The sequence below is a fragment of the Leiobunum rupestre genome, chromosome 1 (genome assembly GCF_980474605.1).
Source record: "Leiobunum rupestre chromosome 1, qqLeiRupe1.1.hap1, whole genome shotgun sequence".
In the NCBI taxonomy this organism is placed as follows: Eukaryota; Metazoa; Arthropoda; class Arachnida; order Opiliones; family Sclerosomatidae; genus Leiobunum; species Leiobunum rupestre.
The window spans coordinates 61,614,696-61,631,237 of record NC_143384.1 but is presented as its reverse complement, the minus strand read 5'-3'; the positions used below and the strand labels follow the sequence as shown (position 1 = coordinate 61,631,237).

Below are 16,542 nucleotides of genomic sequence, written 5' to 3'. Positions count from 1 at the left end.
CGCCCTGGCAAGTTGAAAAAAATAGGCAGGGCGCACCCTGGAAAAAGGGAAAAACCAAGACGGGGCGGGGCCCTGCCTTTGTAAAAGCACCGGGGCAACGCCCTGCCCCGCCCTGGCCCGACTACACCACTGGTAACGAACCAACAGACAATATTTCTTTCAGAGATCCCCTTATTCCCAAATATAGTGGGGTAGCAAACAGAGAACGTCTTTTATCCACCATTTTCAAATCATACATTTTCCCGATCAATTAAATTGGACATAATTATCTTCTGCTACGAGTAAAACTTTAACTGGCTATTCCCATTTTCCTATTTGAAAAATAATAGAAAAAAAAATTGTTGGCCTGTACCTTTAGGCGTCAGGAACTCTAAGAGCGACATCGTTCAATTTATTAGACATTCAACCCATTTTAATCAATTTTTTTACATGTTTAGATATTAAATTTAATGAAATTTTAACTAAAAATCTTTAATATAATGTAATTGAATATAGCACGAACTGGTATAATACGCAAAAGTTTGATTCTCTGTTTAAGCAGCATTGACTGAGGAGAGTGTTAAAATTCATTTGAAGTTGTGAGTGAACCTAAGCAACAGTTAATTGTCCCAAATGTTTTGCACACGAAAATTAAATAACAAAGTGATCCAATGTTAAATACGAATGCAGTGGCGTAGCTAGCAATGGTGGCACCCGGTGCGGATATCATGATGTGCTACTTACTAGTCAAAACGTTTTTCGAATATCTCTAGTTTGTGGACTTTTTTTTGGCCCAAACAGGTGGCACCCGGTGCGGGCTGCTCACGCCCCCCCCCAAGCTACGCCACTGTACGAATGTGCTAAAAGGGTGTAGTCCAACAGCCTTAACAAACTAAATTTCACTTGGCTTCAAAAAAAATTTTCGGTTAAGTGGGATTTCAAGAATTGAGCCACATGCAAATAAAATTGATTCATTTTCTACTATATTTCCGCCATTTGTGCTCACTATTTCCACCGTTGTTTTGCCTAGTATCGATTGTTTAATGATTTAACGATTCCTCAATTTTGCGTTTATATCCCAATTAAATAGACCATTCTATAAAATACTACTTATGTGGTTATTTACTTTTGTATATAGAGTAGCAGAAGACTTAGCCAAATTTTTCATGAACCAGGGAGGCTCAAAAAAGTTTTTTTGGCAAACCTGCCAATCTAGTTCTCTGGATAAATAGTGGATTTTTGATCAAAATCCTACTGATTTAAAGGGAAAAGTTTTATACAAACCATTATAAATAGTTAATTAACTATATCTCATTGATTTTGTAAATAGGTCAGTTAAAGACTTACTATATTTGGAAGTATATTATCTTCACGTAGGCTATCTTAGCTTTATTTCGAAAACCAAAGTACCAATCAAATAGGACTGAGCACAAAATGAAAAAAAATAGATGGCTAATCCTATTGAATTAGCGGTATGTGGTCATTTTGAAAGAGATTGGCCTGTTTAGCTAGGAAATTATTAAAAGATCTGTTATATAATTTCTACTTTTCGAAAAATAGTGTTATACACGTAGCTCACCTAGGCTATATACAAGAAATCGACTCTTGGGCTGGCCATTTATAAAATATCAAATTCAAATGTACTCTCCTTGTTGTAACTAGAAGCAAAAAAAAATGAACTGACGACCAATAATGGTCACAGCTTGTACAAATCATACATGGGCAAAACTCCGGAGGGACCCTCCGATATATGTCGGAGGTTAGAGGGTAGAAGCCATCCCTCTTGTAATAAGAATAGAGGGCGGAGGGCAGAAAATGGAGGGGCTGCATTTTATTGAGGAGGGTGGAGGGTCGAAAACGGAGAGGTTAAATCGTATTCGGGAGGGTGGAGGAGAGAATATGGAGGGCTCAAGGTTTCAATGGAGGGTTGAGGGTAGAAAACGCCGGGTTTAAATCGTATTCGGGAGGGTGGAGGGTAGAATATGGAGGGCTATATTTTAATATGGAGGACGGAGGGTAAAGGCGGAGGGATTATTGCGTAATGGGAGGGATGGACGGGAGAACACTGATGGGCTGGGGTGTGCTTTGTGCTTGTTATGTTCTGATTATGATCTCTAGATGGCGCCATCGCCGCTATTTCTAAACGCCCGTGTATTTACACCTGTGACCCCTAATGCGCGCGAATATCTCATTATTACCTCGCTGTATGAAAAAGCTGTAACAATGCTCGAGGTAAATGTTAATCTCTTTCGTTAATAGCCTTATTAAATCGTTAGTTTCTGTAATACTGTTTGACTCTCATTTAATTCATTTAGTTAATGTTAAACTCATTCTCAAGAGTAATTAGATTAACGCAAATATAACAGTGCTCACCTAGATAGTCCATTTTCACAGAGGTTAACAGGGCTTTTTAATAAGGGTGGACAGTTTGGCTGAAGGATAGACGTTATGAAGTTGCATTTTTGATAATTCATGTGATATTGTCCAGCAAAAATTGATCTGAATGGCTTAAAGAATGCCTATAACATGTCGCTTTTACATTCTTTTATAACATACTTTTACTTTAGCGTGATGCTTGTTTATACTTCTACATTGGCCCTAACCGAGCCAAATTCACCGGTTAAGTCGTTCAATTAAGTTTTATAAATCTGTTTTCCCTATAGTCAATTACAGGCTAAGAAAGACAAAATATATAGTACAATCGGCGCAAGGATGCCTCATATCGTTTCCGGTCATTCCACCGCGTGAAATTTGAAATTAGCCATTTTACGGTCAAATTCGAATATTGCTCTTTTCGTCGTCTTTTAGCGTCATCTAGAAACCAAAATTGGAATCTTTATTTTTAAATTTCATAATTGTGGGGGCGAGCAAATTTGAAAGGTAAGGCATTCCTATCATTCTTAAATTTAAAATAGTATGTAGAAATATTTAATTTTGTAAATTTATTTCTCCGTCTTACCAGTTAAATTGGCCGTTTCTTTTAAAATAGTTACCACGCTTTCTTGGGGCTAATGTTGTCTTAATGAGCTATAAACGTTTAAAATTATGTATTTCTCTTTACTTCTTAACAATAAACCTTAATCATGCTTTTTATAATAACCTCTTGGGCTATTTAAAATATTTGGAGCTTCCATTATCGAACTTTCTTTAACAAAATAATTCAGCTGTATTCAGTAATTAATCTCATGACAACTTGAAATTAAAAAATAGATTCCAATTTCGGTTCCTAGATGGCGCGAAAAGACGATGAAAATCACGAAATTTGAAATCAGACAAAATATTTTTGTTCCAAATGGTTCCAAAGCGACGCATTTAACTAAATTTCATGAAATTTACACCATTTTAGTAAATTTAGGCAACATCGTGTGATTTGTGGAATTTCAAAAAAGCAGTGAAATTTCAATCGCAATTTCATAATTTTACTGAGATTTAGCATTATTTACTTGATTTTAGTTAATTACAAAGTTTTGAAACAATTTGGAGCAAAAACAATTTTGTCTGAATTTTTTAAAAATTTCAAAGAGGGGGGGGGAACCCTTACATTCTGTTGATTTCCCATGTAAAATCCCCTAGGAAATTTTTGTTGTTGAAAATGTTTTTGGTTGCCATGGTGAAAAACCCGCAGTCCGGCCCGTAAGACAAACATTTCTTGGTTACCCTTCGTAATGGTAATTCAAAGACTACCGTGTATTGTATCAGTCACTTCTTTTGTCATAGGCTCTTGGACTATTCGTGTTACGCCTTGTAATGTGTAAAGTTTACGAACGGAGATGTTCTCTCAACGTGTTCGTTAAAAAAAGTGCCTTAAATACAGCTTAAAGGCCTAGAATAGTTACAAAGTTTTCTCGTGCGCGAATTTCAACCTCTCCCATCCTACTTATGCCAACCTTTTGACGACAGACAGCTTGACTACCTTGAGTGGCAGTATGGTCTCTTGCCAAAAAAAATTGGCATGTGTAGGACGCGCACGAGAAAATGTAGTCTGTTCACGGCCCTTAAGCCATAATTTATAAAACGCTTACTCCTTAAAGCCCCATTTTCATGCTCGCTGGTAGCGGGTAAAAATCGTCTAAATTCGCTTCCGCCACTCGCTAGCATGAAAAGAAACCTAAAATATCTGTTTGAAACAGATCGACGCGGAAAGTCAAAAAGTGTGTAGCTGAAGCGGATTTTGTCGATTTTTACACGCTACCAGCGAGCATGAAAATGGGGCTTAATGTAGTAAACGTCAAACCAACCAATTGAACTGTGTTTTTGGAAGAACTACAATATACACTTTAGGGTTTAGTAGAAATCAATTTCAGATTAACTCGTAATAACGTAGTGCAGATCTACTCTCTCAAGGGTGGAGGGTGGAGGGCAAATCTTAGCTTTGGAGGGCATAGGATGGATCTTCGCTCCGGAGGGCGGAGGGGAATTTGACGGAGTGTATTTCTAGACTCTGGAGGAAAGAGGTATGATTGACGGTGTGCGTGTCTTCGCTCCGGGGGGCGGAGGGGTAAAGGATGGAGGGCATATCATATAGCTACGGAGGGTGGAGGGATGAATGACGGAGTGCGTATCTTCGCTCCGGAGGGCGGAGGGGTGGAGGATGGAGGGCAGATTTAGCTACGGAGGGCGGAGGGGTATATGACGGAGTGTAGCTCTACTCACTGGAGTACTGAGGGTATTAGGCGGAGTGTAGATCTACCCTCTGGAGGGCGGAGGGGTAGAGGATGGAGGGCAGATATTAGTTATGGAGGGCGGATGGATGAATGAAGGAGTACGTACGTTCGCTCCGGAGGGCAGAGGGATGGATGGTGGAGGGCAGCTATTTTGCCCATGTGTGGTACAAAATGGCACCTATCTGGTGATATCAAAAACTCATCTCTTTTTGCTCAATATTTTATCTAGATAAAGGCTCATTTATGAGCGAGCCTCTCTTTCACAACAAAGAAGACTCCGCTCTTTTGAAGAATTCTGCGGCAGCATCTGCTACACCATTTGTAAATCTAATACATACAAATCCCCAATTGGGATTGTATGTAAAAGCATGAAAATTTTAATTGAAAAAAAACCAACTTTAAAACTCTAAAAACCAAAATATACCCGTTATTCCTTTTGTCAATATAATCAAACCAGAGCTAAAATATAATATTTATTTTCCAAATCATCGACAGCGTTTTGTTTTTATTTTATATAAACTTCGTTTCATTAGCATTGATACAGTTATCTCAATGGAGTTAACTAGAACATTGAGGAGAACTGATTTTTTTTCAAGCAGTGAGGCAAAAAAACATTTTGCGTCTATGAGTAAACACATTAAAGCGCTACTGAAAACCAAGATTTAAAAATGTTTTTCGAAGAGATTAAATGAAAGCTTGTAAATCACCATAATAATGTGTTCCTTCGACTTCAAATTGTTGCAGAAGTTGGTTACGGCCGAGGTGCTAGCCTTTGTTTTCTCTACACCGATTACGTAATCAGTAATCTAAAACAGCGATTACAGATCAATTACTGCAAATGCAAAATGATAACGAGGTTATTTAGTTTGGATTACGTAATGATCACGCAACAACTACAACGATTACTTGGTGATTACAGAGCGATTTATTTAATAATTTAAAGCCTCTCCTCATATTTCGTGGTATACCCCAACATGGATTGTCTACCACCAATATGGGTTGTAATTCATGGGTTTGTAGTAAATGGGTCTCCAGGGAGCGCCATCGTAATGATCGAATGATGAGTAGTAGAAGTTTCCAGCGATGGGGTCTCCAAGTTCGTATTTCTCGGCGAAATCCTTAATTTTGAAGTTGAGCCTTTTGGACGTATCCCCTTCCGAAGACGAGATTTTCTCCTCCTCGAACGTGATCATTTTTGGTTGTTTGAACACGAAAAAAATGTAACGATGTGGACCTGTCCAAAAAGAATTAAAAATCAAATGTAAAAATTTGTACGTTATACACCTTGTGTGTAACGTCTAGGCAGGGTTGGAAGAAAGCCGGCTTTTTTGAAAAAATCCAGACCAGTGGTTTTAATTGGCTATATCCGTTTTTTTCGGTTATAACAGGCTAAAATATAAACAGTACCTTTTACTTATGTAAGTAGAAATTGTCTGCAGTTATTGTCGTAAATAACATACTAAACAAATAAAGCGAAATAACTATATAAAATAACTGAATTATTTTGATTTCCTCAGGAAATTCCCCCTAGTTTTTGTGTATGACGCACCGACAGAAGCGAGGCAGCGAACTTTGGAACTTTAATCCTACCGAAAAACGGGTAAAAGTAAACCGGTTTCTAAATATGAAACAAAAAAAACTAAAGTTCTAAATAAAAACTATTAATTTACTAAAATATTCTTATTGTAATTTTTTTATAAAAAGTCAAAAAAATCTGGATTTTTTCAAGTGGCTATAACCGGATTTATCCAGGAGGCTATATGCGGTATGGCTGGTTCTATGCCAACCCTGCGTCTAGGTAAATATGACGAGATATCTCCTTCGCCAGTCAAGACCTATTGAAAATTAAAACGCCTTCGTAATGAAAAATGACGCTTACTTCAGCAAAATAATGACAAATTATTAAATCGCAAATAAAAGTCGATCGATATAAACACCGGCTTCATTTCTGAAGGAACCTTTTCTTAAATTTGGAAAACAATAACGCGTTTTGAATGGTTGAATGGGATTTTCATCGCCATCGTTGTGAAAATAGAAATCTTAAATTTGTAGCTATGATATTGCTATGAATGTGACCTGGTAGTCATTCTGTCAACAAAGAGATAAAAAATACTAGCTGGTCCTCATAAGAGTTTCTCCTATGTATTCGAATTTTCAAACCCCTTTAAAACCACAATAAATAAGTTTAAGTTTGAAATCTGACCATTTAACTGCGTAGTCTTTAACTCACTTTCGCAACGATTTTTTTGAAGGAATTCGCCTCAGACTCAGGTAACACCACCAAATTTCGGGCTCTGAGTCAGACTCGAATTTTATTGGGGTTTTTTCGTGCGTCTCATTTTGGGATGCAGGGGCTCATCCAGAACCAAAAGTAAATAGGGGGATAAAGTCTATCATTGCCTTCAGATTATACCTTACACCATGCTTGACACCCTTTTTAAAGAGCTAGTGATCACGTGATATTTCTAACCAATAAGGATAGCACATTACGTGCGAAGTAGTGCATTTGTGGATTGTGGTATTCCGGTCCGCGCTCAAGATGAAAATTTTGAATTTTATTCCCTGGCAACCATGTCATCGCCTCGCGATTTCAAATAGTCTCTCTGTCAAATGCTGACCATTATTTCCTTCGATAACGGTTGATTTTAATTAATAATTACTATATCAATTGTAAAATAAACAAAAAAAGCTCGTAGCTATATTTATTATTTCATTTACACTTGCAAATTGTTAGGCCTTAACATATTAGATATATCAATTATCCCAATCTCTGCTCATAGATGGTGCCACGCTTTCCACGATTTAAGTGAGCATTTTTCTAGTTACGGTTTATTTCTTTTCAAAAGTCGTGTTATTATTTTTAAAATGTCGCATTTTAGTTTCTATCATGTATCTACTTTATTTAGGAACTAAATTAACCAAATTATCGAAAGCAAAATTTTTATATTCACTTATTTTATAGAGAACTATTTTTCATCGTGGCGGAGTACAACTGATACCTTTGTGTCCCTGTAAAGAGGCGAGAGGGAAGTCATTTCCAAAGCCCAAAAATTTTACCCCTCAAATAAGACGTCGTGCGGTTGGACCCAAGTGCCAGACTTTCTCCCCTATTTACTTTTGTCCATAACTAGATAATTTTGCATTGGACTCGTCTCATCCTAGGACTCACTATCGTCATTGTTGGTGAATTCACTATCTCATGGTATACACTAGATGGCGCGCGACGTTCACGCCAAAACGAAAACCTAAAGATAAATGATTGTACTTCATTATCAGCCTACATCGATACAGCCAATACAAATGAAGATATACCTAGAGATTAGAAGAGTTCTTAGAGATAAATCGAGTCTTCAACACCTAAAATGTAAATATTGAGATAAAAATGACGGCAGGAGCAATCGGAGATTCTTGTAAGTACGGGAGGTCACGTGTTTATGTTAGTTTTATTGTACTGTGAAAGATTAGAGCGCGTGCTATTTTTTTATTTTAGAGATCGCGTGGAAAATTGCGAGAATAAATTTATATTAAAAATAGAACAGCGCGTGCCAACAAAAATACAACTTTTATAATGTATGTTTTGATTCTATTTTATTATAGAAAGAACTATTGACCGATTACAAAAATACGTTTTTGCGCCCGACACTATCTTTACATCAAGAGGTATAGCCATGGACCAAGAATTAAAGGGAACTCATTGTTCCCGATATTTTGACACGGTACGCGTGGCCTAAATCGAAAGGCTAACTTGGGTACATCAGTCGCTTTGAAGCGCCTCAAGAATTCTGTTCAACTATCACAACGAGAATCTTAGTCGGGGCTTAGACGACCGGACGTGCGATAAAGTTAGGTTAGGCTTAGTTCATTAAGTTTAGAAATGAAATGGATTCCAATTAATTAGTTTAAAAACCTCAGCTATATGCGGCTTACTGTTTATTATTTTTACTTAACAGAATGGTTAATTACCATTACTTAAACTTTTAAGGGCCCAATTTCCAAATAAAAGGTCTAAAACTAAGCCTAATCATTTAACCGACAACAACGGCACCATTTTGTCAAAAATGAACGTGAACGCTCCAGCTCCTCTAAGAAACTACGTCGGAAATCGACTTCAGCAACGCCAAGTTTTGTCCACATTGAACCAAAATTATCCGTTTTTTTTTTCATATAAAGCATGAACAGTGAGTCCCCTTAGATTCTTGGTTAATGGTATAGCAGGCTTATTTATTTGCTTTTATAACCCAATATGGAAGTTTATTTTCCCGCGCAAAATGAATTTTAAGGTCCACCAATAGGTGTTTCTGAAATATAATATCGACAAACACATGTACAAAAGAGTTAATTTTATGGGCGCGCGCTCTTGATATATTACTAGATTGTGGCTCGCGCGATTGTGCACGCGCGTTGAAAATGAAAAATAAAGCGCGCGCTCAAATACTTTAACCATACGACAGAAAATAACCAAATCATGTGACCACCGATCTTTTTCAGCCATAGAAATCTCATAGGTAACTAGAATGCTGCCGTGTAACTGGCAAATGGGCCAAACGCCGTGGCAGACGATAGCCAGATCTCAGCCAATCAGAGCTCAAAGAGTGGTTCTGCCAAGAATTTAATGTCACCAGAGAGAATGACGTCACCTATCTCCCGCTATAGTAGCGGATCCAAGGAGGATTATTATCCTCCTTGGCGGAACCACTCTACGGCCTCTCATTGGCTGAAGGTTCAAGGCGAACTGGCGTCAAGCTCGGCCGTAGGCGGCAGCATTTTAGTTACCTATGAGTTTTCTATGGGTTCAGCCTCGTCCCAGCAATCAAAATACGTCGCCGATCGGGCTGAACTGTTTTTACGTTGTTCAAGTAGATTTGGTTCCAGCGTATACTTTTTTGAAAGTTAGGATTATCTCGATTTGGGCTCACTTGTATTGTAAGGACACGGTTCTAAACTCGTTATTTATCCTAAATTATGAGACGAGCCCGTGCTGCTTTGCTTGGAAGACAATGTTTATCGAACTCATCGCCATTTTATTAACTATAAATAACTCTCAATCCTTTTCAGATGAAAGGTTTAAATACATCGGTGGTATGTTCCGTGAGATTCTTGGAACGCCAATATGATCAACTTAACTAAAAATTGTCAATTACTGTATCAAATCATGAAGACTAATGGTGTTGGCCATTATCTAGTTTCTAAAAATCTTTGCACACTCGAAATCGTTCTTGTATTTGTTCTGACACGATAACCAACAGTAGATTTCTCCAAAACGGTAGAATTTTTAAATAACATATTTTACTTTGCTGTCTATTTTTTGTGCAATTCTGTAACATACTTCATGAAAAAGCTAATAGCATTTGTGGCCATAGATACCATATAATATTTATGTTTGCCCAAAATAGATATCTTCGAATTAAATCAACTATATGTGCTAATGTTTATTATTCTCAAATCTAGAAAATGTCATCTGACCTGAGTCTTTGGGAGGCTGAGCTCCCAGGTATTCCGCCCGCATGTCACCTCCGTGAACATTGTTTCCGGGCACATTTCCCACTAAAAAGTGGAGTACTTCGCTGATATTCGGGTTTTGTCTGCTCGGAGCGTCAGGATCTAAACCAAAAGATTGAATTAATTCTAAAGGTAGTGACAGCTGGAAATTTTGGGAAGTTAGGCCAAGTACCTCGGGGCCCATAGAAGGATTTCGGGGTCATTTCTAATTTCCTAAAGCTAAAAAAATATGTTTAATATTAAAAATTTTAAATTGTATTCTCCTTGTTATAAATTGCAGCAGAATTTCAATGAATTTAAAATTTACTTCCTCCCATGTTTTCGCGTATTTTCAATATGACTTCAAATTTAACGGCCTACCTGGCATACAACCTGGCACCGTCACTAAACTAGAAAAAACGAATATAATGGAAATATAGAGACACAAGAATCCCGAAATATAAACAGAAACTCAACAGTAGACCGGTTTCCCCTTTGGCGCTAATCAGTATAATGTAGGAATTCTGAAAAAATTAGGCATGCTGTTACCTTGAATGAATATATCGATACCCATATGACAAGGAGAAGATCGTTTTACAGGGGTAACGCGATTAAAAATTATAAATTAAATACGATAAGTCTTATCATATGGCGAAACAAATCTGAAATGTAGAGGTTTATAAATAGTCTAAAAACTGTGAAAATATTTTTCATGCTTATTTTTTAAGAAGGATTTTTTTAAGAATTAGACGTTTGTGCTTAATTCGCTTAAAAAAGTTTTAGACGTTTAAAAATTTGGCAAACCTAATTTAAATAAAATATAACGCCGAAAAATGTTTTTTTAATGATTGTTTCACTGTGATTTTTGAATTGGTCTATAAAAGTACAAATGTTGACACTAACTTTTTCGTTTTGTGGAGAAACATGCAAACTTTTTTTACGAAAGTTGGTTAATTTCTTAAAAGCTAGAACAAGTATAAGTCTAAGATTTAATATTAGATTTAATATCCACCGAATAGCGTCCAAACTGCGAAGGACAACTCAAACGTTTTCGTTTATTAGATGTATGAAGAGAAATAGGTCAAGCCCATAATGCCCATGGATGAATTCATTAGATCTCTTTAGTGAGAGAGCTGGAGAAGTATTGTAGAAATAGGAAACACATTAAACAAGAACGCACCGTTATTTTAGTGAAATGCTTATTAGGTTTCCCGGTGACGGTACCAAGAACTGCATATTTGAATTTTAACAAGGAATTTTGTGAAAGTTAAACATTATCTAGAAGGTTTTGCATCGCTACGGCAACGAACATCAAACTTCTATCAAATCGGTCATTCATAGTAGTCAGTCTTCAGAAAAGATGGATTTTAGGTGCATGCTTAGGATCTAGACTTACCGATCATAGTGACTGTGTACAATACATCTTTGTCAGCGTCGAAATGGATGAAAGGTTTGTCCTTCACTTGATGAGGTCTCAGCTTGTTTCCCAGCAAAACCGGAAATCTCCCGTAGTATTCTACCTATTAAGAAAATGAATGCTTTTCATATATGCTAAATATAAGTTCCTGGTTGATACTTACCAGCATATACTGCTTGGGTGCATTGGGTAAAATATCCGGAACTATTCCAGCGGATTTCATCGCGTATTCGACTCGCGATTCGGTACTCTCCGGCCCAGGATAGAACATCGGTGGACTAAATGGACGGTACCCCGGTCCAGTGGCCAGTACGACCCACAATTGAACAGACATAATAAATATCACACTAATCTTACCACAAGACTCCATGTTGTCTTAAGTTTAATAATATTTAAAATAGTATTTCCAAGACTGAGTTGGCAAGAACACCGACTGCGAGTGACTTTCCTCAAAATAGATTTGAATTTTACAGTCTATCGGTAGACTTTCTCTTTTCCAGTTGGTCTCTCCTTTTTGACTGCGAAGACGGCGAAGGTCAACAAACACGTCTTTCGTTAAATGTCTGACTCTCTTTCAACCGTTAAATAATATTTTAGCGAAGTATGGGTTCATTTCAATATCTGTCAAGCATTACGTTATATTTTCTCTTCATTTCCCGGTCAAGGTGACGACCTTGGCGACGATACAAAAATGATAATAGATGCAAAACTGCTTATCGAGTAGTGGTAAATTAACCGTTAACTAAAGGGGGTAATTACCTATACGTGGGAAAATCTTGCGAAGTTGTTTATACGTATTTGCTGTTTGATAATAACTTATTTAAATGAATTTTTTAATCTTTTAAGCCGGAACTTTAATACATTTTATGCAAAACCGGTAATAAACGTTTTCAAAGCAATCATTGTTTGTTTTGAAAAAGTAAACACTGATTGATAAATTATTGAGAAATGGTGGGTGGGCCCTTTTAGTTAGGTCACGGGTCGTATAATGTGGGTTTCAATTTCATGAAAGTCGAAGTATAATTTTACGAAAACCAAAACATAAAATATGTGAAGGTAAGCATCGGAACCAAATACTGGAGTCTGACGTTCATAGTGAATGAGTTAACTTCTTATTACGCTATAGAAAATAGGTCAATTTGGAAAGTAAATGGGTTAAAATATTCTGACCCTATCTTGTGAAAAGTCATAACGTCGTCTGCTATTTCGTCTTTTCTCACACTCCCCTAAGGTTAATTTTTGACGTGGGGGAAGTGAGTATTCACATGGTTGGGGGCGTAGGTTGAAGGGCATCGATAGACAATTGACAATTCACGATACGCCTCAACAAAATGGGATTGCGGTACGTGCAAATCCAGTGATGGGCATTTTTAAAAATTTTGTGATAACTCTCACTCCACCTCATTCCCGTTTCTAAAATTTTAAACTCAAACTCATCTCCTCTAACCACCGTAAACTAACTTTTTTATCTCATCTCCTCTCATCGAATTTCGCTAATTTATCTAACCTCGCGCACACTCCCGCTAGTTTTGTTGAAAAATCTGATCTCACGCTCTTTTCCGCTTATGGAAGTCATAAAATGTCTCCTTTCAATCTCCTCTCTCTGAAATGCGTACTTTGTGAAACTCCTCTCACGCTCCTCTTCTTTTGAAGTTTCGCGCATCTCCCCTCCTCTCAGATTATCACACTGTTCTCACACAGGTAGAACAACGACCATCACTGGTACGGTGGCTACATTATATTTACTGTCTTTAACTTCTTTATAGACTTCTAACGTCAGAATATTATGTTATTGTACGATTGGGCCAAAGTTACATAATTATTTCCAAGAAGGTCATGTTTTTATATTTCCTTTGTTTTGGTTTTCTTACATCTAAACTCAAACTCACCTCCTCTCACCACCGCAAACTACCTTTTTAGCTGATCTCCTCTCATCGCATTTCACTAATTAAATTAACCTCGCTCACACTCCAAATACATTCTTTGAAAAATTTTATTTCCACTCACTCTCCTCTCACTTAAATTCATAGCTTGGAAACGCATCTCACGCTCCGCTCCATTAGAAGCTTAGAGCATCTCACCTCCTCTCAATTGCTATCACTGATCTCACGGTGAGAGGAGATTGCCCATATATCACTGCGCAAATCAAACACTACTAGACGCCGCAAGATGCATACTCATTCAGTCAGGAATGCCAACTGGTTTTTGGGCGGACGCCGTAAAAGTTGCGATTTACATCATAGATAGTATATATCCCTAAGGGGACGAGAATACTATCTCATGAGTTTTAGACCACACCACAGTTGCATTGCGGCCAACCACGGCAGTTTTAGCCTTTCCGTAGGCCTTAGGCAAAAACATTTCAGTTACCGACTTTTCGGACCTACGTAGGCCCTATTATATGGAATCGTGGGCCCTAATGTCTCCTAAAATGTTCGTAGGCCCTAGGCACTTCGCCTAGTCTGACTTATGGATAAGGCGGCCCTGCGGCCAACTCCAAGAGTTCGTATCGATGCTAGGGCCCCAACTGAATAAAGACTGTCGTACATTAAAAACGGGAGATTTCAAGGTCACTTGAAGCACTTACAAGCCTACGTTTGTTCCCCCCTCCTTCAATAAAAGAGTGTCGGTGAGAGAAACAGTGGAAGTTAGACCATTTCTCGTCCCCTTAGGAATATATACTGTCTATATTTATAATCGAGGCAGATGCCAAACCAAAGTGAAAAAAGGCAAAACGCCTTAAGAACTGTGGAAAAGAAAAGCAATTTATATTAGCTTTCTAAGAGTATTCGTTTGTAGGGCATGCGCCTTAAATAAAAGAAGATCATCGAATCTGTCACCTAAGGGAATCACGTGCATTTTAATTGGGTGCGATGTGCACACTAAAGCGTATAAACGGTGGAATTCAGAAACAGACAAAGGGTTCATAAACAGAGACGTTCAATTTGAAGAAAAAAATTCCTTGTGAAAACTAAAGGAACTTAAGTGGAAATGAATGAACAAACTCTTGAAAACACGATTCGGCACTCCATGGAAATTGGTCAACTTAGAGAAACTACAAATGTACAAAATGAAAAAGAGCCTGGAGAAAACGCAAATGTACAAAATGAAGAAGAGCCTGGAGAAAACGCAAATGTACAAAATGAAGAAGAGCCTGGAGAAAACTTAAATGCGGAAAATGAAGAAGAGCCTGGAGAAAACTTAAATGCGGAAAATGAAAAAGAGCCTAGAGAAAACGCAAATGTACAAAATGAAGAAGAGCCTGGAGAAAACGTAAATGTACAAAATGAAGAAGAGCCTAGAGAAAACGCAAATGAACAAAATGAAGAAGAGCCTGGAGAAAATGCAAATGCACAAAATGAAGAAGAGCCCGGAGAAAACTCAAATGCGGAAAATTAAGAAGAGCCTAGAGAAAACGCAAATGTACAAAATGAAGAAGAGCCTGGGGGAAACTCAAATGCGGGAAATGAAGAAGAGCCTAGAGAAAACGCAAATGTACAAAATGAAGAAGAGCCTGGAGAAAATGCAAATGCAAAAAATTAACATCGCTGAGAAAATGAAGAAGAACCGCTTGAAGAACGACTGCGAGAGAAAGTGCAACAAGAAGTGAGAAGAAGAATAGTACTACCGAAGTGGACACAGGATTACGTTACTGGTACAGACCGATCATAGAATCAAATTCACGTAAATGAACAAACCAAAGTTGATCCGCAAACTAGTCGGCAAGCTTTGTCGTCGAGAAACAGTACGGAGTGAAAAGACGCGATGCTAGAAGAAACGATACATTTATTGAGAAACAACACATTTGAATTCGTTCGCCGACCTAAGCAACGAAGAACAATCAAAGGGAAATGGATTTTCAAGACCAAATACAACGAATTCGGTGAATTAATTGCCTCGATACCGAGCAAGACTATAGCGCTTGGAAATACACAGATGCCCGGATTGGACTACTTTACACGTATAAGGCCTACGTGCCAGTAGGTCAAGCGAAAGCTACCAGAATTTCATTTTTAATCGCTGTTGAACGTAACTGTTTCATACTTTATATTCTTTATGAAATGATTAAACAGGTTAACGTAACAATGAGTGAATCTTTATTCTTTGGTCTCACGATGTCGACTAGCTTAGTCGTAGCGCATTCTACAGATACATTAGAGAGGCAGTGTTGCCATCTAAGAGCAATTATTGCAACAGTAACTAGAAGATACATCATTTTTTATTACCACTGCTTATCTGTCGACCGAACGCCTTACCTACTGATACCAATTTGGAAAATATAAATTATGTTTGGAAACTTAAGAAAAGTATATATGAATCGCATCAATCTGGTAGTAACCGACATTTAGACGAAGTTTTGAAATCGCTTGTATTCAAACGATCACGAGCTGACCCATGAAGAGAAATTCCCGTGGCAACCTACGTTTACGACCTCCGCGGTTTTGGTAACGATGAAGAGATTGAATGGCTTAAGAAGGAATTAAACAAGAGTCTCGAAGTAAAAGATCTTGGAGAAGCTAAACATACAATATCCATAAGAATAAAAAGAACGAATGATTCCCTCTTTATGGGACAAACACTTTATGCCGATGAATTAATCAAAGATAAGGTGATGACGAACTCTTAAAGCGTCTCATTCCTTTTGTGTTTAGCCACTAAATACAATACAAGCGAGGAAGGACAGAATCTGACTGAAGAAAAGGCCCTTCTTTCACATATTCTTTCCCCCTCCCCCTCAGCTCCAAAATTATTCTGACACCACCGTGGCCCGAGTTGAAAACGCAATGGAGGGGGTGCTGGCTCTGTAAAAAAATAAGGGTAACTCCCCCCTGCCCCTATGCGTTCGTCCGTGATCGCGCACCGCGGAAGGAGCGAACATATTTCCACGTTCTACCCCCCCCCCTCCCCCGCCGTGGGCTAATATGGACGGTAGCCTGGTCCAGTGGTCCATACGAACCACAATAGGGAGTTAACATCCGAGGGGTAAAAAAAAAAGGTTACGTA

The 16,542-nt window shown here is 38.0% G+C and overlaps 1 protein-coding gene across 1 annotated transcript; it reads right to left on the bottom strand.

The window, feature by feature from the left end:
- Positions 1-5,626: 5,626 nt before the first annotated feature.
- LOC149963480 (protein D3-like) lies at positions 5,627-11,908 on the bottom strand. Its single transcript, XM_090166997.1, has 4 exons — positions 11,702-11,908; positions 11,518-11,641; positions 10,107-10,244; positions 5,627-5,877 (listed from the first exon to the last, which is right to left on the bottom strand). Exons 1-4 carry the CDS (start codon positions 11,906-11,908, stop codon positions 5,627-5,629), a joined length of 720 nt encoding a protein of 239 aa, XP_090023123.1.
- Between the last annotated feature and the right edge of the window lie 4,634 nt (positions 11,909-16,542).